The sequence below is a fragment of the Erigeron canadensis genome, chromosome 6 (assembly GCF_010389155.1).
Source record: "Erigeron canadensis isolate Cc75 chromosome 6, C_canadensis_v1, whole genome shotgun sequence".
NCBI classification, from domain to species: domain Eukaryota; kingdom Viridiplantae; phylum Streptophyta; class Magnoliopsida; order Asterales; family Asteraceae; genus Erigeron; species Erigeron canadensis.
This window is the reverse complement of record NC_057766.1, coordinates 6,381,009-6,405,830: the sequence shown is the minus strand read 5'-3', so window position 1 is coordinate 6,405,830 and position 24,822 is coordinate 6,381,009. Positions and strand designations below refer to the sequence as shown.

At 36.4% G+C, this 24,822-nt stretch overlaps 2 protein-coding genes across 2 annotated transcripts; both read left to right on the top strand.

Moving 5' to 3' along the window:
* The first annotated feature begins 17,513 nt into the window (after nucleotides 1-17,513).
* On the top strand, nucleotides 17,514-21,523 carry LOC122602887. Its single transcript, XM_043775496.1, has 4 exons — nucleotides 17,514-17,872; nucleotides 18,126-18,208; nucleotides 20,755-20,810; nucleotides 21,302-21,523. The coding sequence occupies exons 1-4, from the start codon at nucleotides 17,701-17,703 to the stop codon at nucleotides 21,378-21,380; spliced, it is 390 nt and encodes a 129-aa protein (XP_043631431.1). The 5' UTR covers nucleotides 17,514-17,700; the 3' UTR covers nucleotides 21,381-21,523.
* A 774-nt stretch (nucleotides 21,524-22,297) lies between these two features.
* On the top strand, nucleotides 22,298-24,782 carry LOC122602886 (thioredoxin F-type, chloroplastic-like). Its single transcript, XM_043775495.1, has 3 exons — nucleotides 22,298-22,728; nucleotides 23,906-24,005; nucleotides 24,565-24,782. Exons 1-3 carry the CDS (start codon nucleotides 22,418-22,420, stop codon nucleotides 24,697-24,699), a joined length of 546 nt encoding a protein of 181 aa, XP_043631430.1. The 5' UTR covers nucleotides 22,298-22,417; the 3' UTR covers nucleotides 24,700-24,782.
* The last annotated feature ends 40 nt before the right edge of the window (nucleotides 24,783-24,822 follow it).

Genomic DNA, 24,822 nt, shown 5'->3' with positions numbered 1-24,822 from the left:
TCAACCTCGTCCGTTGACCAAGTCAACCTCGACCTTTGACCAGGTCGAGGTCCAGGTCGAGTTTGGGCTTTGGCCCATGACATACTAGGTCCGTTTAAGTCCTTTTGTATTAGTATAAATAGAGATTAAACCTTATGTTTAAGGTTATTCTTCTAGCTTTTGTTTCTTTCGTATTCTCGTGTTTAGGAACTTGGTATTTACTTGTAATTGCATTTACTGAAGTAATATACGGTTCCAGTTTATTCATATTCGTGTTCGTGTTCATATATTGTGTTGATTGCTAGTGTATAAGATTTTCCGCACTTATACATTAGATACTTAATCTCGTGTGATCCGGTGGCTAAGGGACTTTTAATTGGTATCAGAGCTGACGAAGGTATTCTATTGGTTCAGGATTAAGGTTTCAACCACGATTAAGGAGGTTTCAATTGGTTTTTGGTGCAAACAAGCTACATCCGCTTAAGAGAAGATCGAACAGGTCAATCCAAGCTCGACCAGGTCGAGCTCGACCTCCTCCTAGCTCGACCTCGACCAGGCTTCTAGCTCGAGCTCGACCTTCCTAGCTCGACCTCGTTCTAGCCCGAGCTTGACCTTGACCTAACTTTACTTCGTCCCATCTTCTGATTTTTAGTAGTTTTGAAGGTACGTGCCTATATAAACTCGTATCTCTTGTTTGAGTAAGGAACTTTTCGAGAATTTGCAACTTGCTTACTTTTAAGTCTGACATTTGCTGAAGTTTGAACACATAACTCTCTTGAGTTTAAGTTTGATTTCGGTTGTACAAGTTTTGGACTTGTAATCGTGATCAAGTTTGGATTCTAATCTTTTACTCATTGATTTTTCAAGAACTTGAAATTTTGTTTAAGTTTTGGTTTGAAACTTGTCTGAATATTGAACTTGTGGCTCTCTTGAGTATAAGTTTAGTTTCTGTTAATCAAGTTTTTGAACTAGTAAACTTAGATAATCTTTGGTTCTTGTATACGATCTTCTGAACTTGTAATCTTGCTTAACTTTTGGTCATAAATTGTTTGATCTTTGAACTTGAAAAACTTTCTTGAAGTTTTGTTTCAATTTCTGTAATTCAATTTTTGGATCTGAAAACTTGAGCAATTTTAGGTTCATTAATCTCAAGAATGGATCAAAAGTTGTTGAGTCGATTAATGGAGATGGAACATGTTGTGGGTAAATCCATATCTCCTCCGAAACTGTTAAGGATTGAGGAATATCCATCATGGAAGACTCGATTTGAAAACTATCTAAGATGGACAGATGTTTGAATGCTGATTTGCATTAAAGATGGTTTTAATCAAGCAACTATAAGTTTTGCCGATGTAAAAGAAAAGGCAAAATGGACAGCACTTTCTGATGATGACAAACGAATGTTCGAGGCCGAACACAAGGCATATGGTTGTATTACTATGTGTCTGCCTGAGGACATTCTGCACACTTTTGAGCAGGAATCATACTCTACGCCAAAGGAACTTTGGGATGCCTTGGCTAATAGGTATGAAGGAGATGACGTAGTAAAAAAGGGAAAACAAGAACTTCTGAAAGCTTAGCACTTAGTTTTCAAGGCGATGAAGAATGAGACACTTGATGAGTTGGTGAATAGGTATTACCATCTCATGACGGAGATGAGAAATCATACAGTGACTCTAACGAATGCTGAAAAGAATGAGAAATTCCTAGATGCCTTACCATCTCAGTGGGATTTTTATTCGGTATTGATCAAACGTGATCCTACATATGCTCAGATGACTCTAGATACGGTGATAGCGCATTTGAGGGGATTTAAGTTGAATATTAAGAAACGTGAAACTTAAACTGATGTCATACAAAATCCGGAGATTTATCGAGCTAAGAAGCCAAATACGGTTGAGCCATCTCGGTAGAGCAAGTGCTTTCTTTTCAAATTCTGTTGAGCAAATTGAGATGTTAGGAGATGAGAATAGTTATTGCTTTGTTGCTGCTTCGACGGAGAAAAATCAAGGTTCATCAGATTTAGTTGGAAGTTCTCGAAGGACTTTAAAGTCTATGCCTCTAAGTGTCAAATCCGCTGAAAGTCATGTTAGTTTATTGGCTGCTTTCATGACATCCTACGAGGCATTGGTCTCTGGAAATCTGATAGACCCGGAATTGGCTGATCTAGAGTATGAGCAATTGGATCCTGATGATCTTGAAGAAATGGATCTCAAATGGCAATTGGCTATGGTTGCTCGTAGAGCTAGAAGATTTATGGGGCGTACTGGAAGAGACTTGACGAATGAAAAGTAAAGTATGATTAAACTAAGGTTAAGTGCTATAACTGCAATGGATTCGGTCACTTTGCTAGAGAGTGTCACCGACCGAAACAAGAGGCAACCACTAGCTTCTTGAAACCAAATCAAATTGCTGGAAATCAAAATTCTGGGTCCTCTACTGGATCTAAAGCTTTGGTTGCGCAAGAAAAGGCTGAGAAATTTGATTGGAGTACTTTTGTAGATGAATCGGGAAACTCAGCCAATGCTTTTATGGCTGAAATTGTTGATCATGTGACATCAGCTGAAGAAGAGGCACCTAAGTCGACAGAATCAGAATTTTCTTCTGAAAATAAAGTTATTGAAAGTACTAGTGAAAAGAATGGTGGCGGAGAAGTCTTTAAGCTAAATATTGTTGAAGGATTAAAAATTGAAGAAGCCATTGGCTATATGGCTCAAGTTTCTGCTCCAGAAGACCAAAAGGTACTTTTCAACTTAAACTTTATTGCTGATATCTGTGCCATGTATGTTAATTTGTCTAAAAGAAATGAGGGCTTGACTAGACTCAATGATGAATATGCTTTAGGAATGCAAGCTATTCATAATTTACAAGAAGAAAACTCTATCTTTCAAGAAAGAATTAAAGATTTAAAGTCGAAAATGAAAGAAGATGAAAAAGATCGTACTGTTTTGAAAGCTAAAGTTTGTGAGCAAGGTCAAATCATCGATCTGGCTACAACAACTTTTGAAAACAATGTTAAAGAATTGAGCACAACTCAAAAGGAATTAGTTGGCAAATGCTCGAATTACTGCTTTAAAACTTAAGATAGATGATCTTCATTTGAAACAAAAGAGGATAGATGCTTTTGAACCATTACCTAACAAAAAAGGGAAGAATGGGTTAGGTTATGGTGAAGTAGAACCTCCTTTTAATAACAATTATTCTTTTCTCAAAACTGATGAAATAGAGTTGAATCCAGTTAAGCCTGATGATTTTTCTAAGATAGTTAGAACTACTGAACTTCCTGAGGTTTCGACTTCTGAGGAAGTTAAGTCTGATGAGTCAAAGTCAGTGGTTCTGGGTGAGACAATTCCGATAAGTGATAAGTCAATTGAAGATGATAAGTTGGTTAAATCTCACTCAATCCCAAGTGAGATTCATGAAACTGTGAAGAATTCGTTTTCAAATTTAGAAAAACATAAAATGATAACAGTTTTTACATTAAAAGGAAAGTCTCAAGTGTTTACTGAAAAAGAATTCAGTTTGGATAGTTTTAATCCTGACAAAATTGATAAGGTATGGTGTGTTGAAGAAAATGATGTTTTGTACTTAACTCCACCGTCAAAGTTACCTAGAAAGGTACATTTTGATGAAAGTAGTAACAAAGTTGCACACATTGAAAATCTTGAGACATCGAACTCTTCATCGTCTGGTTCAACTGATGAGCCAAAGGGTATTCAAAAGAAACCAGTTGAGCAAATGATTTGTTTTAAGTGTCGTGAAAAAGGACATGTTGCAAGTATTTGTCCTTACAAGAAAAGTAGTGACCCACCAGACCAGTATGTGACTGTTTCACACTCTGCAAAAGTTGAATCCAAAAAGAAAATTGATGGGTTAACTAGTGGTTTGGGTAAAAATTTGAATCATGGAGTCACTAAAAAAAATCAACCGCAAGTTTATACTAAAAGTAATGTGTCAGTTGGAACTAGCACAAGCAGACCTATAACACCGTTAAGGGGGAGAACTTCTCAACAAGTTCGTCCTCCATCAATGGTTCAGAATCGACCTCCCGTACATCACTATGTGACAAGTGCCCCTTTGTCTCATCAAATTAGAAGTCAACTTAGTGATTTAAGAACTTCTACTAATTATGTCCCTGATAAGCCTCAAATTGTACATGTTTCCCTACACCGAATTGGACATTTTGTACTAGTTTTATAGCCATTTATACCTGTTTTGTGGTGCATTATGGTATTTGCAAGTGGTTTCAGGCCTAAAGCAGGTATATTGCCCCAAATGGTAGAAAATAGCTCAGAAATGGTCCATATGCACTAACCAAAGAAGAACGAAGCTGAAACGGCAAATCCCTGCAAGACCTAGCGGCGCGAGGAGGGTGACTCGCGACGCGAGCCAGGGTAATTCAACCCAGTCGCGGCGCGAGAGATGCAGGTCGCGGCGCGATTTGTGGATTTTCAAGACAGAACTTTTCACTGAAGTCCCTAGCGGCGCGATTAGGCCCTCTCGCGGCACGAGCCAGGTTTTCAACCCAGTAGCGACGAGAGAAGGGACCCTAGCGGCGCGAGTTGGGCACTTTCGAAGTCAGAACTTTGGCCTGAAGGAGCTAGCGGCGCGACCCAAGACCCTAGCGGCGCGAGTTCTGCCTGACATCACCATTTTCTCTCTCCAGGGGTATAAATACCATCCACCACTCCACCCAAACCCTAGTCTCAGACACTTTAGCTCACATACTTATACTCCAGCCGATTTTCAAGGGTTTTGAAGAGTTTTTTACTACTCCAACATCATTTGAAGACTTGAAGATTAATTTTAGCTATTGTTACTCATTGTAGCTCGATTGTAACTTCGATTTGGATTCGTTCTCTATATTGGGTACATTATGTCTTCCTTTCTATTTCAATCTTTAGCTTTTAACATTATGAGTAGCTAAATCTTTATACATCTATAAAGATGAAGTGAAACAATTAGTTATGATTGCATAGTATTTTGAATTCAAGTTGGTTTTACTTAACATTTTGTCAAGATCTTAATGGAATGATTTCTTCTACTTAAATTTGTGTTCTTGGTGATATTTGTGTTCTTAAATAGTGGTACTAGTTGAACGCAAGTATTATTCTAGTTGTTTGTCAATGAACAATTTTTGCTAGGTCATGGTATGATAGTAAAGAATATAAGTTTAATAGAAATTAATTTGTTAAGTGAATTTAACGGTTGGTGGTACCACGTTTCCTTCACAAAGATAAAATTGTTATTTAAGTAGTCAAACAAACTAGTTAGTTCAAGGAAGTGTAATAAGGTTGGTGGTACCACTTGCTGCAAGGAATTGAATTGGCTAGGTGATTGAGTCGATTTTACAACCGGAGTGCACGCCGGGTGTGTTTTTGTCTTGTCACGATTATTGTCACCAACAATATTGAATTTTGAGCTTAAACCATATGCAACCTAAACTTCTTGTGTAGCGGATTCGACATAGATGGCTTTTTAATTATTTGTTACAACTCAAACTATTTTCGCATACTCTTGATTGACACCGGTTGAGTATTTAATTTATTTTACTTGTCGATTAATTAGCTTTCTGAAACGCAAAGTGACAACTCGATCACAAACCAAACTTTCTCTTGATTTACATTTTTACAACCTTAAGTACAACATTTAGTCCTTGTGTTCGATCCTGGTCTTACTCATTAACTATATTACATACGAACGGGTACACTGCTCGTAAGTGTGTGGTAGACAGTAAACGGTAGATCTTGTTATAAATTATTAAACTAGATTTCACACATCAGTCCCTGAATTGCGTATAGATACCGGTCCACCATTACGAAGGCCAGTAAATCCTTCGGTTTGGAGGCCTTTAGGATCGAATACGCATTCTGTTACAAGATCTTCTGTTCCGAGTCAATATGATGGGGAACTGAGGGAGATTATTGTAATGGAGGATGGAAGACCCAAGACCATAGTGGCTTGGGTCCCCAATAAGAAGTGATCCTTTGTTTGATTGTGCAGGAACAGTTAAGGAGAGCTATCAGTAAGTAGTATGTAGATAGTGGTTGTTCTCGGCACATGACAAGGGAAAGGGGGTTACTGTGTAAATTTGTAAAAGTTTAGGGTGGTCATGTGAAATTTGTCGGAGAAAATGGTGGAAGCATTACTGGGATAGGAAATGTTTCTAATGGCAAGATTACGTTAGAAAAAGTGAATTTTGTTGAGCAACTCAATCACAATTTAATGCGTGTCTCTCAAATTTGTGATAAAGGAAATGCAGTACATTTTAATGTGACTGAAGCTGTGGTACTCAAACCGGGATTTGTGATACCTGAAGATTGGATAGTTATGCGAGCCCCACGGGTGAAAGACACTTACATCATGGATATGAGTGTTGACGATCCAGATATGGATGCTACATGTTTGTTATCTAAAGCTTCTGAGTCCGATTCAGTTCTTTGGCATCGTAGGATGGCTCACTTGCATTATAGAAAAATGAACTATATAACGAGAAATAGTTTAGTGCAAGGTGTGCCATTGAAGAATTTTGTGTCTGAGGATAAATGTGTTTCGTATTTGAAAGGGAAGCAACATAAGAAGCCTCATAAGTTGAAGACAGTAAATTCAATTGAATCTCCGTTTGAACTTCTGCATATGGATCTCTTTGGTCCTATCCATGTGAAAAGTGTTGGTGGTAAACATTACTGCTTGGTTGTGACAGATTATTATTCTCAATATTCTTGGGTATCTTTCTTAGCTTTGAAAAGTGAGACGGTAGGTGTTTTGATCAACTTTTTCACTGAAGCTGAGAATGTGTATAATACAAGAATCAAAAGGATAAGGAGTGATAATGGTACGGAATTTAAGAATCATGCTATGGAAGTTTATTGCCTGAGTAAGGGAATTCAACATCAGTTTAGTGCACCCTACACACCGCAACAAAATGGAGTTGCTGAAAGGAAGAATATGACACTGATAGAGGCAGCAAGGACGATGCTGGTAGATTCGAAACTTCCTACTATATTTTGGGGGGAGGCTGTGAATACTGCGTGTCATGTCTTAAATCGGGTTTTGACGGTTAAGCGTTTTAACAAGACTAGTTACGAACTCTTGAATAACCGTAAACCAAATTTAACAGGGTTTGAACCGTTCGGCGTCCCATGTACATTGTTGAAAACTAGAGATCAACCTAAGTTTGGTGAGAAAGTTGACGAAGGTTATTTTCTTGGTTATAAGTCTAGTTCACCGATAAAGCGAGCTTGGAACAAAACAGTTCGTGAGGTTCAATGGGTTTTTGACATTGTTGTTTCAAGTTATAAACCTGAAGGTCATGAAGGACACGAGGCATTATTTGATTATGATGCAATTTTTACCCCGTTTACTGGTTCTATGTCTGTGGATGCAGGTACTACAGGAATTGATCTAGAGTGTCTTTTACAGAATGAAGATGATGGAGTTACACCAAGATCAAGCATACCGAGTTCTGTATCTGACACCTCTGAAATTGGATCTCCTCCGCTGGTACATGATGGTTCGTCTTCAAGTGGGACTTCTGGACCTTCTGATGATGTTGGATCTCCTTCGTTTGAAACTATGGAGAATGAAGATGAATTTGAAGGTGAGGTTCCGTTTGAGGTTTATGGGAATTATCGCGTGCATAAGGATCATCCAATTTCCAATGTAATTGGTAGTTTGGATGATGGGATGCAAACTCGATCTAGTCTGACAAGACAAACTAGTTTGTATGCCGAGGTTAAGGATAAAGGAGATTTTAATGAATGTTTGTATAGCTGTTTCATTTCACAAGTCGAGCCGAAAAATGTTCAGATGGCTTTGAAAGACAATTCATGGGTGGAAGCTATGCAAGAGGAGTTATCTCAATTTGAGAAGTTAGGTGTGTGGCATTTAGTTGATTTTCCTGACGGTGAATATCCGATAGGTACTAAATGGGTTTTTAAGTGTAAAAGAGATGACCGAGGTGTTGTAGTGAGAAATAAAGCAAGGTTAGTTGTGAAAGGTTGTGCACAATTACCAGGATTGATTATGATGAAGTATTTGCACCGGTTGCTAGGTTGGAAGCAATTCGTTTGTTTTTAGCTTTTGCATCGAATAAGGGCTTCAAGGTTTTTTCAACTTAACGTAAAGAGTGCTTTTCTTTATAGTGAAGTCTAAGAACAAGTGTATGTAGATCCACCGCCAGGGTTTGCTGATCCAGAATATCTGGATAGGGTTTATCGATTAGATAAGGCTTTGTATGGATTGCATCAAGCACCTAGGGCTTGGTATGAAAAGTTGTCAAAACATCTTCTGGAGAATGGTTTTGAAAAAGGGCAGATTGATAGCACCTTATTCATTAAGTGGAAGAATAAGGATTTTCTGTTAGTTCAAGTATATGTCGATGATATCATATTTGGTTCATTTGATGTAAGCATGTGCAAAGATTTTGAAAAGGTAATGAAAAGTGAGTTTGAGATGAGTGCAATTGGGGAATTAAGTTTCTTCTTGGGGTTGCAAGTTGATCAGAAAAAGGATAGCATTTTTATTCATCAGACCAAGTATGTGAATGATATCTTAGAAAGATTCAAGATGACTGATGCAAAATCAATTGCTACTCATATACCGGTCAATCATCAACTTGGAGCTGTAGTAGATAGTGATGAGCCTGTTGATCCCACTCTTTATAGAGCGATGATAGGTTCTCTTATGTATCTAACGGCTTCTCGCCCTGACATTATGTTTGCTGTTTGTAATTGTTCTCGATTTCAGGTTGATCCACGAGCATCACACCTATCAGCGGTGAAGCGAATCTTTCGTTACCTCAAAGGACGACCAATACTGGGAATTTGGTATCCTTCGGAGGGTGATTTGGATTTTGTAGCTTATTCTGTTGCTGACTATGGAGGCTGTAATCTGACGAGAAAGTCTACTTCTGGAGGTTGTCAATTTTTAGGAGGAAGGATCGTGTCCTTGCAGTGCAAGAAGCAAACGTCTGTTGCTAATTCGACGTGTGAAGCTGAATATGTTGCTGCTGGCAATTGTTGTTCTCAGGTTCTCTGGATTCAACAGCAGTTGCGGGACTACAGTTTGAATTTCACTAACACTCCTATTATGGTTGATAATGAATCTACAATCTCCATCACTAATAACCCGGTTAAGCATAGTAAGACTAAACATATTGAAATCAGACACCATTTTATTCGTGATTGTGCTGAAAAACGTTTGATTCATATAGTTAAAGTTCATTCTGATTACAACTATGCTGATCTTTTCACTAAGGCTTTTGACAGATCATGTTTTGACTTTTTGCTTCAAGCGAACGGAATGAGGAATCCCGAGTAACGGATCTTGCATAAGAAACATGTATAGTATGTGTCTTAGTTTTCTGTTCTTTACTTTTATGTCTTTTAATTTCAGTCATATATATTAAAATAATAATAATAATAATAATAATAATATAATAAGGGGTTACTACTGTTTGTGAGAACAAGATGACGAGATATTAGCGGTTGGTTTGCACCTTAATTTTTAATTTTAAGTTGATTTGACCAATGACTTCATCATATGATGTATCGGTAGGCACAAAGCACCAAGGTTTTCCACTTAATTAATATCGTTCGAGTTTAACAATGTACTTGTAGGGAACATGCTAGGTATATGGCCTAGAATGCCAGCTCATTAAGTGAGACTGGTCCTTAATTCTTACGAAATAGATTGCGTTTGATTTTTATGTTAATTGGGTATATGGGCCATCCAGGGGTGTACTCGCCTATGCTCTCTATTAGGGCTCGTGCTTTTACATCTATGAAGGAGTAGTGATGTGTGAGCATTCGTGCAATCCTTCTGGGGTAGTGTTGGGTTTCACTAAAGGGGCACTATCAAAGTTATGTCTCTCTGCGAGGTGTGATGCCTCGACCTGTTCACCTCTGTCTTTGGCAACCAGCACTGCTTCAGCGCTTGACTAAGTAGGTGTATTACTCTGACCTTAATTAAAGTACGTGCTTTAATTATTAATGATGTCTTCTGTTGCAAGGATGTAATACTCATATATTCTTTTAATATGGAAATTTGAACTCATCCCTAGATTGTAAGGGTATATTTGGTTGTGGGACACACAAGTACGCAAATAATAATTTGGTCATTAGTAAGTTACCTTGGTTACATGGGTAGATCCTTGGCCCGGGTATATCGAAAGTGTCCGTGGGAGCTGGAAGTGCCGAGTGTTTAAAAGGATAAACATATTGGTAATCGTCTTGGATTATTGGTCATACTAATAATAACAAAGAGAATTGTATTTCTCTGTGCAAACTTGGCTTAAAGTGCTAATCTGATTGTTTTCGTAGTAACTCTCACCAAAAGTTGTTTATTTGTTCTTGTTTGTTTATTTATTTATCGTTAAATAATAATAAGTATATTGGTGTTTCTTATGCTGAGAAAGATTGTTACGGATGAACATCATTCTGTGTTAAGCAAAAAGGTAAGATATATTATATCTGTGTTGAAAGACTGATTTTGTCTAAATAATCTTTCATTAGATTATTTTAAAAGTCTTTTTAATGGTTTGACAAGAAAAATTAAATTTCTTAAATACTTAATAATTAAAAGGTTTTTAATTAAACATTTTAATTAGTTTTGAAATTGGTTTTCTTTTTAAATTTCTGAAAAACTTGAATATTTAACAGGTTTTTAAACTTTTTAATTAGTTTTGAAATTTATTTGTCTAAAAACTTGAAAATAAATATATGGGTTAATCTTGATTTCATTTTGAAAGTTAAATGGGTTTTTGCACATGAAAGAAAATTTGGTGTCAAGGGTTGGTCTGGAGCTCGAGTGACTCGAGCTCGACCTGGACCTCAGGTTGGGCTGGCCTTGAGCTTGAATGGGTCAGTCTATCCAACGTTACCCTAATTTAAAAATCCTTTTCACCTTAAAAGCTTTTAAAACCTAAAAATACACTTTCACCTTCTCTCTTTCTTCTTGAGCTCGACCACACACACATCTCGACCTCACACACACACAAACACACTCGACCTCACAAACAGACACATCTCGAACACACACACACACACACAGACACATTCGACTGAGGAAGGTTTTTGGGCTTGAATGGGTTTGTTAGACAAAAATGGGCCGGTTTAACCTAAGTTTCCATAAAATACACCTTAAAACCCTTCACTTTCACTTTTACCTTCATCTTCCTCCATTTTTTTTGTCTCGACCTCGACCTCTCACACACACACAGTCAAACACACATACACACACACACACACAAACCTTAAAGATTTCACTTTTTCGTTTTCCTGGAACTCGACCGCACAAAACCATACACACACGCTACCAACAACAGCTCGAAGGAAAGGGTTTTGGGTTTCGAATTGATCTTGTTTTGGTTTCAGTTTCGAGATTTCCTTGTTTTCTTCTCTTTTCGTTCCACCACCAAGTAAGTATTCCTTTTAAAATCCCTTTGATTATGTTCTTGATCGACATTGTTAGGGTATTTGAGGTTGAAGATGATGAATAGTGTTTTGTTTCAAAAATCGTGTTGGCTCGTTTTTCCCTTACCCTAGCTCGACCTGCTGCTTCACTCGAGCTCGACCAAATTCAGCCGTAATACTCTTTTGTATAATGGAGCTCGACCTAGCTTTTGTATAATGGAGTTCGACCAAACCCACCTTTCTGTTTAGGGTTTTTGTTTTACTCGAGCTCGACCTAGCTCTTGGATAAAGGAAGCTCTTGGTTACCTTGATTAATGGAGCTCGATCCACTAGAATGTGTAAAGGCTCTACTCGAGCTCGACCTGCAGTCTGGTCTGTTATCACTCGAGTTTGACCTAGTTTGATGTTTGATGATTCGAGTTCGACCATTTTGGTTTGAAATTCAATACTTAGCTTTAGCTCATGCTTAATTGTGCGTTACATGCTCGACCCATTAGGATTCAGAGAACTCGAGCGCGACCCATTTGGGTCACTTGACTTGGGTTCGACCCATTCGGGGTCTAAAAAATGTCAGGCTAATGAAAGTTGTTTTGTTCTTTTTGTGATACTTAACTATATTTACCATAAATTTACCAGGATTGGTTGAATTCGTTTGTTTCCTTGATCTAGTTGATTATGAACATCATTAGTTTCTATGAGTTTGTTTTGCTTAAAATAGACGAGTTTGACTTAAGTAACTTGCAAATAGTTTAGTTGACTAAGTATTTGCTGAAAAAACTTACTGTTAAAATTGTTTTGTATTTCTAAAAGGCTGAATGTTTTTGGTCCATTTGAAGTTTGTGTGGATTTTGTCAACTGCATTGATTATATACAAAACTTGTAAAATTTGGTCAAGTTTAGGTTGTGACTTGTATTAATTTTGAATTTGAAAACTCATTTGGGTTTTGGTTCAGGTTATGTCAATCAAGTTTGCGACTTGTAAATTTGAATAATTTTAGGTTTTGTTTTTGTAAGGAACTTGTAATTTTATTTAAGTTTAAATCTAGACTTGTACTAATTTTAAACTTGAAAACTCATTTGAGTTATGGTTTGAGTTAGGTCATGCAAGTTTAAGATTTGTAGACTTGAATAATTTTAGGTTCTGACTTACAATCAAGGGTTATTTATCAAAGTAAAAACTGGGATTTTATCTTGAAAAATATATGTCTTGCACCTTTTCGTTAGTCTAGTATATAAATGAACTGTGATAGTCATTTGATAGTATATTTGCTGCTCTTTTTATTCTTTTGTGAAAGCTATGAGTTTTTGAAGAATAAGTTGAATTGTATTTCTCATATTTTCGTCTTGGTGCATTTTTGTTTGTCATGTGTTTGTTTTGCAGTGGCACTATGATTTGTGACTCTTCATAATTGTGTGTACGATCCTTTTATTGAAGATCAGACTTCTGAAGCCTTTCATCCATTGATGCGGTTTTTGCAGCGTTCTCGCATACGACATTTGATTTCTATGAATCCAGTTATTTGTGAACGTTATGTTAATGATTTCTGGACTAGTGTTACATATAATCCAACTCGAGATGGTAATCAGGCTTACATTCGGGCGATTGTACATGGAAGAGAGCTAACTTTTACTATGCAAGAGATGTGTACAGCACTACAGCTTGGAGATGCGGCTCAGTTTGATGAATGGATTGAATTTCCTTTGACTTTGCGAAATGGTTCTGCAGATAGAATGGGATATCTCTCTTCGTTTCCTAAGAACAAGGGTATTAAAAAACCTGGTTTCTTTGAGCAATGGAGGTTTTTTGCTCATATTATTGTTTCTTGTTTTGGACAGAAGAAGAGCGGTTTTGATTCTTTGAATGGAAGATAGTTCTCCATGATGATAACTCTCACTTACAATAAACCGTTCAGTTTTGCTAAGTTTTTGTGTGAAAATCTTCGGTCTAATATTTCTACAGCTCTTCATAGTCGATTTTTGATGTATCCGAGATTTATCAACGCTATCATTAATGATCGGTTGCCTGGTTTGGTGCCTGTCGGCAAATTGTTGAAGGTTAATGTGGTTGGGACACGTATCTTCCATACCATGAATTCTCATGATACTGGTAGAACTGATGAAGAACAACGGGTGCCGTTGTTTGGTCATTTGGTGGATGAGCATTATGTTGCGCCTGTTGATGATGGCTGGGAGGATGATGATTTTGTTGCTCCTCATGGTCAAATACCAGATCCTGCTATTGTTGATCCTCAGATTCCGTTACCTAATCCGGCTGTTGTTGTTCCCGAGGTACATGTTGTTCATCGAGACCATCCAATGCATAGACCTTCTGATCTTGTAGATGCTTTTCTTGATCATGTTCTTGAGGATGATGGACCTCTTCCTGATATGTCACACTTATCTATACCGGATGGTGATTTCTTTGCTGACAGTACTGGCTTGGATGAATCTTTTGATTGGGGTTCTGGTACAGCCTTTCTTGGGCTTGATTTTTCTACTCCTGGTTTCGATTCTTCTGTTGGACCTTCTACTAGTATTGGACCGTCTGTTGATCATCCTGCTATAGTTCCATATTCAGTTTCTACTTCTCTTTCAACTGATGATGACACACCTTCTGGGTATGTATATGGGAGAAGTGATTCAGTGTCGCCGGTAGGAACGCGCAAGCGCAAGAATTCTGAAGAAGAAGATGAAAATTATGAACCAGGATCAGATGAACTTGCTTTGGCTAAGAAGACTTCTAAGAAAGGGAAAGCAAAAGCTAAGTTGGTTCCTCGGAAGTGTCGGAAACAATGTGTATTTCGTAAACCTGGTGCGGTTGTTATTGATACACCGGTTGTTTCATGCGCTTCTGTGACTTCTATGGATGTTATGTCTTTTGGGATTCCTGCTACTTTTGTTTCTACTCCCATTTTTACTCCTGCAGTTGTTTCTTCTGATGCTGTGGAATCTACTGTTGTTACTTCTGTGCCATTTACTGATATAGGTACAGATTCTTCGCCTCCACAAACTTCTTCTATGCCTCATGTGTCTGAGATGGGTGATTCTCAGCGGATTCTTCGCTTGGAAAACATGATGGATAATCTGATGAAGAAAGTTGTTGATCAGGATAAGGTTATTAACGATCAAGCTCAACTTGTTGCTACTTTGTCATCTGAAAATGATCGTCTTGCTAAGCTCGAACATGATTATGGAGTGGTGCTTAAGCAACTGGCTGATAGTGAATCCGCCAATGCTGCTTTGAAAGAACATTCTGATGGTCAAATTCGTAATCTTGCTGATGCAATGGAGAAACAGCAAGCTCGCCATGACAGGACGATTGGTGATGTGCAAACTCTTGCTACTGGATTGTCCTCGACTATTACAGATATGAGTACATAGTTGGCGGCTTCTGATTAGAATTGGGCACAACTTCTTCATAAAGCTGATAATATTGAGAATTCTATGGATGATAGAGTCAAAGATGCAAAGACGTTGCTGGGTAAATTAAATGACACACTTGTTGCTCATCAACAGTCGATAAACAGTCATTGGGATACATTTGATAAATTTTCTAGCTGGATAAAGTATTTTGAAGATCAACTCGCGACTTTGGCATCTAGGGGGAGAGTAGTGATCCCTTCTGATGCTTGTAAGGTTGGGTATTCTTCTGGTAATGTTCGGCCGAATGATAAAGATGATGATCCTAATGAATCTAGAGGTGGTGAGATGCCAAAGTGCTCGACATCTCATGCTCAAGGTGTTGCTACCACTCAGGGGGAGTCTGATGCATCTAGAAGCAAAAGGAGCTCTGGAAAATCTCATGTTGTTATTCTTGATGATGAGGTTGAGGCTTCTAAAGCAGTAGGAAGTGAAAGTGTATCTGAAGAGCTTCCTGTTGATAAGGAAGTGGACTTAGATCAAATCATTTCTAATGATGGGATCGTTGAAACTGAAGATGCTGAGGCTGATGTTGTTAAAGTTGTCTATCAAAAATCTAAATCGATAAAGACAATTAAAGAATCTTTGAGTAGAAAAGCACTAAAGAAAGTTTTTCGTGAAGGAATTTCTGATGAAGAAGAAGAATGTTGTGAAAAGAAGATTAAGAAAGTTTCTAAGATTCTTTATATAAGCAAATTTAAAGATTCTTCTTTACCAAGAACTGGTGGACGTATATTGAGTTTCTTTTGGGATAATGAAATATATGCGTTTGCTGTGAAAAGTACTTCTGGGGTAATGTATTTCAGATCAAGTAAGATAGCATTGAGTACTCTACCAAAAAGGGATTTTGTTGATGTTGCAAAGGCTCCTTTTTTCAATTACAGTAAAAGTCCACATGCTGATCATTTTGTTAATCTGATGAAATATGAAGCAAGTACTGGTTATTTTAAAAATTTTTGTCCTCAGAAGGGTTAACTGTTGATTAAACCGAATGAAGTCGACCCTGTTACTAAGAAGCCGAAAGGTAGAATCGTTTTTAACGAAATTCAATGCTTAAAAGAAGTTCCGATAAAGAAGTTTGAGCCGAATATTTTGTTAAAAATGAAATCTTGGAGAATGGACGTAAAATCTTTTGAAGCTGTGGTTGAAGATGGTGATTCAAATGAGCTTCTCAGAATCTATGAACCATATCATCTAGCCAATCTGTGTAAGGAAGATCCTGTGATGTTAAGAAAGGAAAGAATGAAGACTATGGGTTGTAGTCTTAGATTAGTTCAACAATATGAACTAATGGTAAAGCAGTTGTTAAAAGACAAGTCTTATGCCAAGATTGTTTGAAGATTGGAATATTGCTGCTGCTGAAGATTTCAAGATGCTGATGTCAAGGGGGAGTTTGTTGGTGCATTTCCTAGTGACAACAACATTCGTGAAATGTCGTTTTAAATCTTTTGTTATGTAATTTAGTTAAAGGATAAACTATTATGTGTAATAAAGTCAAGCTCGACCTTTGACCGAGTCAACCTCGTCCGTTGACCAAGTCAACCTCGACCTTTGACCAGGTCGAGGTCCAGGTCAAGTTTGGGCTTTGGCCCATGACATACTAGGTCCGTTTAAGTCCTTTTGTATTAGTATAAATAGAGATTAAACCTTATGTTTAAGGTTAATCTTCTAGCTTTTGTTTCTTTCGTATTTTCGTGTTTAGGAACTTGGTATTTACTTGTAATTGCATTTACTGAAGTAATATACGGTTCCAGTTTATTCATATTCATGTTCGTGTTCATATATTGTGTTGATTGCTAGTGTATAAGATTTTCCGCACTTATACATTAGATACTTAATCTCGTGTGATCCGGTGGCTAAGGGACTTTCAATTGATGCATACATGAAGCCTGGAAGAACAATTAAAAAAGTCTTCAAAGGAATTATCTTCGTCTCTTGCTGGTGTATTTGGCGAACAAAAATTGATAGAATATTCAATAAAGGAACGACTAACATCAAGAAGTTCTTCCAAAATATAAAGGCCACTAATTTTTTTTAATAAAAAAAAGAGCCATGAGGTATAGTATACGTTGACAAGATTAAAATCAATTTAACATTTGTATATAAGACTATAAGTGTATATTGTAACTGGTGTCTGCAAATATAAATAATAAAGACCATCCTTAAACCGAATCAAGAGCCATGTTTAGAAAAAGTAATTGATGTGAAATCCAATCAATCAATTAAAATGCTTAATACAAGTACTTTATAATTATTCAATTAGAAGATCAATATACTTGAACTTAAACTTTCTAATCTCTAATTAACATCTTTGTAATAAGGGAAAGCTACCATGCTGTTAACAACATCTACCTGGCACATCCAGGGAATGATTAATATGGGATTTTCCCGTTTTCTCCCCACTCGAGATATCCCTTGTTTCGCCCACGAAAGATTAATGGAATCATCAAAAATTTGGAGCGTAAAGTGCAATTAGATCCACTTTTTGGGTGATTCGAATTACTATTATCAATTGGAAGATTTTATAGTTGGCTTAGTTGGAATACTACATTGAAGTATCCAGGTTCCGTTTAAAAAAAACTCTTACAGAATATATTTTCCCTTGTAATAATTAATTAAACTTAACTTTAATTCAATCAATTGAAACTTAAATCTCTATAATTAGTACCACACACAAAAAGAAATTTAAATCAAAAGCCTCGTTCTAGATAAACTACTTTTTTGTGCGAGTGTGTGTTGCGAGAGGGCAGGTGTGCTGCGTTGCTGACGTCACGTACTAAAGTTAGAAGAAGCTACCTACCTTCCTATACAAGTAAATAACAATAAATCAAAATCACACACACAAACACACAAAATCAATCAATCGGTAAATCAGTGAGAGAGAGAAATGGGGTTACAATGGATGATGTTAGGTTATGTAGTTGCAGCTGAAGTTGTGGTTTCCGTTTTAATCACTCTGCCATCCCCAAGGCCTTTGAAGGCAACTCTTGTTTCTTTTGTTTCCCTCATCTTAAACCCTTCCATGTTCATCCTCCCCTTTGCTTCCTTCCAGCTCCTCGGTACCTATACATACATATATATATCTTATAATATGTGTGTGTATGTATATAATTTTTGTAATACGTTGCACATAAAAATAACCGCCCCTAAAAGTAATTATCAACCGCCAGGGCTAGGGCTATGAATAGCAAACTCTATTTTGTAATATATATATATATACTGTATGTATAATTTTTGTAATATGTTGCACACTCCTTTTTTGTAATAATATTTTTAGCTGTTGATGTTGATGATGATGTGGTGTTTTTGTAGATATTTACTGGAAGAATGAGCACAGGCTGATGTGTTCTGGTGAGACTTGTACTGCTTCCGAGAGAGATCGTTACGAAAAATCGGTACATCTCTCATTCCTTTCTTTTTTTTAATTAATTTTTTATAATTAATTGTGGTATCGAATTGTAACATGATAGATTTTGTTCAAAATTGGAGTTATTGAGTTGTTAGATATGAGAAACATTGTGTTTGGAGGTTAATTAAGCTGCTATTGAAGGGTTTGGTATGTGATTCGAGTGTTTGGTTTCAGATAAATAAACAAAAAGTGTTGTTTTAGAAGTTTAGTTAAGATGTCATTGTGATTATTTTTATGAGTAATTAACATATAATGGTGGAGTATCTCTATCTATTTGTGATCTACTCCGATTGGTCATAGTGGCGGATTCTTTTACAATTCATTTAGTGTTGTGACGAGTAGTAATACGGATCGTCGCTTACGAATGTGTTGTTCAAAATGGAAGTTGCAAGAGCTCTAGGTGGTGAATGCTTTATTGGATTGTGACAGTTACACACCCACACACATTGATTCCTTCTTTTATGCAGCAATTGCCTTACTTATATAGCTACTAACTACATGATTGGTAAAAAAATGAGTTCTTTTAACTTTTAAGAGATCCTACCATTAACCTAAAGGAACATTTAGTGAAGGGCGGACATAAATTTGTGAATTGTTTTCTTATACACACATGACGAACTTTTAACCAATTTGCAAAATTCTATTTTGCATAATCTTTTTGGGGGTTAATGTCACAGAAATGTATTCATTTATGAAAAAAAAATTTACAGTGGAAATTTAAACTGGTCTATTGTGTGTATATAACATGTTATAATTGACAAGATAATGTATCTGATCGGCTATAACTAGTAAGAGGTGATGTTTGAAACCTTCTATGGACATTTGGTATATAGTTGGATACACTAAAAACTTTTGACCTATAGTTAGATACATTTCCAGGTACTTTGCTCTTGAAATTTAAAAGGTTAACTGGCTAATGTCTCAGCCGGTTTCATGCTACATCATTTGGTAATTCGTAAGCATTTATATGCATGCAATAGACCAGTTTGAAGGTCGATACACGCTACAGATTTAAGTCATATTTGAATAAGCTTTCGTGACCTTAACCTCGGATATTCTACTGTATAGGGATTACATATCTGTTAAAGAAAAATGTTTGCTACGTTCCATGATTCTTATAGATTAATTTAATATCAATAGTATATATGTACACATTCCACTCTTTTGATTTAGCTGGGAGAGTATGTATTTAGGTGACGATTTAGAAAGCTTAGGAGCAATATTCGCTTGAGCTCTATCTAATATGAATATATGGCCTACATTACAAAGACATTATGCTTTCAAAATGTCACATCAGTAAAGAAAATTGGAAACAATTAGGATCTAAATTCGTACATTGTCAGAATTACAACATCTTGCAATGAAGTATCCTCAGCAGGCCTATAGTTCAAATGTCAACATGAACACGGTACAAAGAGTATATGGAACAGGGTAAAATTTTGGAACATTACATGGTTCAAAATGTGGGTGGGGTGGGATTTGGTTCATTTGGGTAGCTATAAAAACAGGAAGCTAAGAAAATGTTGTGCCTAAAAGAAATTTTGTACATGATATGATAATATTAATCATTCAGTTCTGTATATGTCAATTGAGGTTTTCTCCTGATAATACTGCCATTCCTGTGTGCTAGTCTGGGTCTGTGAAATCCGGTGTCCTGGTATTGTCACACTAGTTCTCGGAACCTTGTTTTGTGCAATTTATGAGAACCATTTACCAAATATTTCCGATTCATGGTGACACGGAGTTATTTATTTCCTGTTTCTTCTTAATTTAATGGAACTCCTGTGGGTTTTTGAGTTATGTTCTTATACCGACAAAATTTTATTAAACTAAATTGGAATGTATCAGAATTTGTGCAGATGTTGGTCAGTTACAGCTATCACTGCTATTACCATTTATCAACTTTAGGCCTATTTATCGTTGCTGTATATCCAGTTCATGGTGTGACATAAGAATGGTTGAAAAGATGATAGATCGGACTGCAATTGCGGGCTTTTTCTACTGATTTTTTTTTATTTTACTTCAACCATTAGAACAAGTTACTTCAATTAGGTCATTACTATGATATACAAGTGTCACTAAAACCTTAGAAATTGTGCAGTATGCATAACACGTTTAATAAATCATTTATAGATGATGGGTGTTTTCTGCTTTTGTTGCTTAATATGTCGAGAGCTAAATATAGGGTTATTGGATTTGAAAAAGGTGTTGTAGCTAGAATGACTGCTTATGAAATTATGTTGCCTTACCAGTAGAAATTATTCGGTAGCACTAGAATGCTAAATTAGGAAAGAGGAAGAAAAACGTAATGATAACACAGTTGGTGAATCACCAAATCGAAAGGATGGGGATATTCTATGTCAGTTGGACAGACTGTTTCATGTTATTAAAGCTAAATTTTACGATGGTTGTGTCACCAGGTTCTACAGAATTCTAGTGTGCTGATGTAATAAAACGTTGATTTTACTCGAATGGGACTGATTCATCAAGTATTGACACAACTCATGTACTAATAGTGTGATGCTTGTGCAGATATTCAAGGCTCAGAGGAATGTAATTCTTTGCTGCTCAGCATGTATTCTCTACTGGTACATGTTCATTCCATCAAATGCTTGATACAATTAACACTAGAAATAAAAATTCGCTAGTCCCCAGACTTGATTTTTCTATAATACAATGTCTTAAAAACCTAGTTTTCCAAGTGCATATGTTAAAGCATAGTTGTGCTAACTGCTTCAGTTTATCTTTACATATGTCTATATACAAATAGGTTGATTCAGGTTGTCTTTTTAATTTCTGACGGCTCAAATGGGTTATGTTAATAGATATAATGAAAGATGGACCCGGTCAAATGGGTCGTCTGTCTTCAGAAGTGGATATTCAAATGGGAAATCTTTTCATTTTGCTTTCTTTAATAAATGTTTATTGATTGTGATTATATACAGTTGTCATTTTTAGCACATAAATTGTCTAAATTGTTCAAATAAAAAGACGACACTGTGTGCTGATGTTCTGATCCATGACTTACCCTATCATTTCGGCAATTGTAAATAAACATTTATATTTCAATACGGTATAGGTGTATCTATCGCATTTGCAAATTCCACAAGGAGATCCAAAGGATGGAGGAAATCGAAAAGAGGGCCAAGGAAGAGTAGCCATTCTTATATATTGAATTGCAGCTACCATGTTTGTATGTGATATCGGTATTTCTTGCCTTGGAGTTTATTGTACCTTAAACCTTGAATATCTGCATTATCCTGTAATAAAAACCTAATAGTTACATAGTGTTACATCCAAATTACTATACTGTCGGTCAATATCTATTGTGATGTTATGTCTTTTTACAAGACACCACTATGGATCCTTTTACCCCTCTGGTAGTTTGAATTGCTAAGTGTGACATGCTTAAGTTGGTTCCTCAAATCTAGGATGGGTATCTTCTAGAATTGGAGTAATTAATGCAGCCCAGACAAGGCTGAGTTTTTTTTTTTACTGATATCTTGGAATTCTCTCATTTAACCGGTCACGCGTTGACAAAGGTCCATTGCTCGCAAGTTGGGCAAACATCATCCCTTTAAGCATGACGGTCTTGAATGCAATTCATAGCATGATATATATTTACTTTGGCATGGGCCTTTATCTGTTTACAGGTTTGCTAATGGAGCATTGTTCCATTCCTATCCCATCAAACTGGATGGGTTTGTAATGGTCATGCTGGATGGGTTATGTCAGAGGGTTGACATCAGTTTCTCTTCTCTTTTTTTCTTTTTTTTTTTTTTTTTTTTCCTATTTAATGAGTTAAGTATAAGCTATACAAATCTTGTTTATAATGCCAATAGATATTTTCTTTATGATATAAAAGTCCTAGAGATAAACCATTGAATACAGTCTCTATAATTTTATATAACGTAGACATATTTTGTCCTATGAAAAATGACAAGCGTCTATCATCTTTGTTTGTATTTAGTTATTTGTGACTGGTGACTATGAATATTGGCCACAAGAAGTTTCTTACCCAAAAAAGATCAAAGTACACCTTCAAAATATTCGCATAAAATCCATCAAACTCAAAAGGACAATTTGGCAATTTCACATCACAAATAAACGATCAAATTTTCCTTCCAAAGCTTTCAAATAGCTCCACCTATCTCACCCACACAACAATATATTTTACATACACATTGCTTCAAAAATGGCCTTGCAGATTCATCAAGTATGGCGTCTGGCTCCAGCATCATCATCGGTGAACCAACCACAATCATGCTTCAGGAAACAATCTACTTTTATGGGAGACGTTAATCGGTTTCCATGTATGATGACGTTTGATAACAAGAATGTTATAAGGAAAGGATTGAGTTCATCAGTGAAAGTGAGGTCGAGTTTGGAAACCACAAGCCCCACGGTGGTTGTGGGTCAGGTGACTGAGGTTAATTTGGATACGTTTTGGCCACTTGTTCATGCTGCTGGAGATAAGACTGTGATTCTGGATATGTACACTCAATGGTAATGCAGTTAGTTCAAATTCCTTTTTACTTCATTTGTCTATTATACACGTATCCTTGCAACGTTAATACTCTATGCAATAACTAGTCTTTGTGATGCTGATTTTGGTCCATAGGATCGACCATAACATGTAATTTTTGGATTTTACTGATGATTTTATTTCCTATTTCTATGTGTAAGAAAACATGAACAGAAAACTATAAAGTTAGGCAAAAGTGCAAAACACTAACTAGTTTAACATAGGCAAAATGTATAAACACAATGATATACTTCTAAAACTTCTTCAGTGAAACAAAGTTGTTTAATTAGTAATCTCATATGGGTCGCTGAGTGGTGACAGTTTGGGATTAGGGTTAATTAATCAATTTAACGAGACAAATGAAGGGAAGTTACCATTTGGTGGAGAAAATTACCTACTTGTTATTTCATCTACTAATGAAGTATTAAGTTGGTAATAATATGAGAAAGGTAGTCGCCCGTTAGTGTGCATAACCTGGACCTGATTCACACACTTAACAAATAGGATTATATTGTTAAAAGCTACATGAGCGCTAATGCATAGGCGCATAGCTAATAGAACACAGAACTATCTGAATGATTGAACTAGTACAAGTTAATATATCTACCACACTCCTACCAGTAAGTCAATAAACGACCTCCTTTGAAAGTACCCACTTCATGACTTTCATCCATTGGTTCCAAAGTCCACAGTGGCAGGCAAATGGCAAGCATTTGGTGACTTGACATTTGCCTACGGGCTATGGTTCAGATTCAGAAAAAAGAAGAAGAATGCAACCCCTGCACCAAAACGTGCCGGCTTTGCAACTGTTGGTCCTTCTACGTCGTTTGCTTTTGTACCCTATAATAGGCTATTTCTTGTGACTGCGGTGACAAATATTAATCCATTTATCTACTGCAGATGTGTTGATTTGGGTTATATATTATATCTATAACGGTTAGACGAGGTATTAATATTATTACTATTGTGATAATAAAATTTGTAGTAGATTCATTGGGTTCCCTTGTCCTTGCCACAACACATTATTTGCGAGACATAGAGCTAACCAGACAGTCATACTTAAATTACAACTATGATAATAAGATTACTAATCTGTCTTTCCTTTTCTTTGCATATTTTCCTTGTGTTTGTGGTTTTGACTATTGATCAACTTGATAGGTGCGGTCCTTGCAAGGTTATTGCTCCAAAATACAAAGAATTGTCCGAGAAGTATCTTGATGTGGTCTTTCTAAAGCTTGATTGCAATGCAGAAAACAGGGTTTGTGGTTCACTTATATCTTCCATAAAAGCATCTTATTTTATCTAGACACAACCCACTTCAAACACGACAACTCTAGTGCTTTGACCCCCCAAGTTTAGGATCGTAGAGGCACTCATACTAATGGTGGCAATTTCGATCCATTTACTTATAGATAGGTCGAGTTGGCTTCTGTTTTATATATGATGAGTCAAATAGGTTAAGCTAAAAGATTTGAATACAGAAGAAACGGGTCAAGTAGGTCAAATGAGTACCCAAAGTATTTCTAAATGCATATAACCCGGTACATTCAATCACCAGAAAAGTTAGATTACTATTAGTAGTCTTACTATCTTCAAAATTGATGTACGAGGTGTGATGTCTTTCAAAAGAAAAGGTTAGTATTGTCATATATACAGTTGAAGTAATCAAGTTATCGACATTTCTTGGGGTCTAAGGAAATCTAGCCTGCACAACCCATATTGGCCTGCACGGAAATATTATTTGTACTAGCCGTTGCCCAACTTGTGTGACTCATCCATTTTCCCGATTTTAACTAATACCATGGTGAAAATGGCAGGTGTTGGCAAAGGAGCTAGGATTAAAGGTGCTTCCTACCTTCAAGATTTTGAAAGATAGTAAAGTTGTAAAAGAAGTTACAGGGGCTAAAATTGAAAAACTAATTAGCGCATTAGAGGAAGTTAGATCTAGTTGAAGTACTAATAAGTAGATAATGATCTTGATACATCTTCTTTGTGTATAATATTTGTGATATAATGATCTTCCTACCTTAAATAACGTTTTCATCTCTTTTTAGAAATACATGCATTTATGTTCA

Coding starts and splice junctions, on each gene's coding strand:
- LOC122602887 (XM_043775496.1), top strand. CDS start 17,701: ATGGGGTTACAATGGATGATGTTAGGTTATGTAGTTGCAGCTGAAGTT. Junction 17,873..18,125: donor TGCTTCCTTCCAGCTCCTCG/GTACCTATACAT, acceptor GTGTTTTTGTAG/ATATTTACTGGAAGAATGAG. Junction 18,209..20,754: donor GAGATCGTTACGAAAAATCG/GTACATCTCTCA, acceptor ATGCTTGTGCAG/ATATTCAAGGCTCAGAGGAA.
- LOC122602886 (XM_043775495.1), top strand. CDS start 22,418: ATGGCCTTGCAGATTCATCAAGTATGGCGTCTGGCTCCAGCATCATCA. Junction 22,729..23,905: donor CTGGATATGTACACTCAATG/GTAATGCAGTTA, acceptor TCAACTTGATAG/GTGCGGTCCTTGCAAGGTTA. Junction 24,006..24,564: donor ATTGCAATGCAGAAAACAGG/GTTTGTGGTTCA, acceptor TGAAAATGGCAG/GTGTTGGCAAAGGAGCTAGG.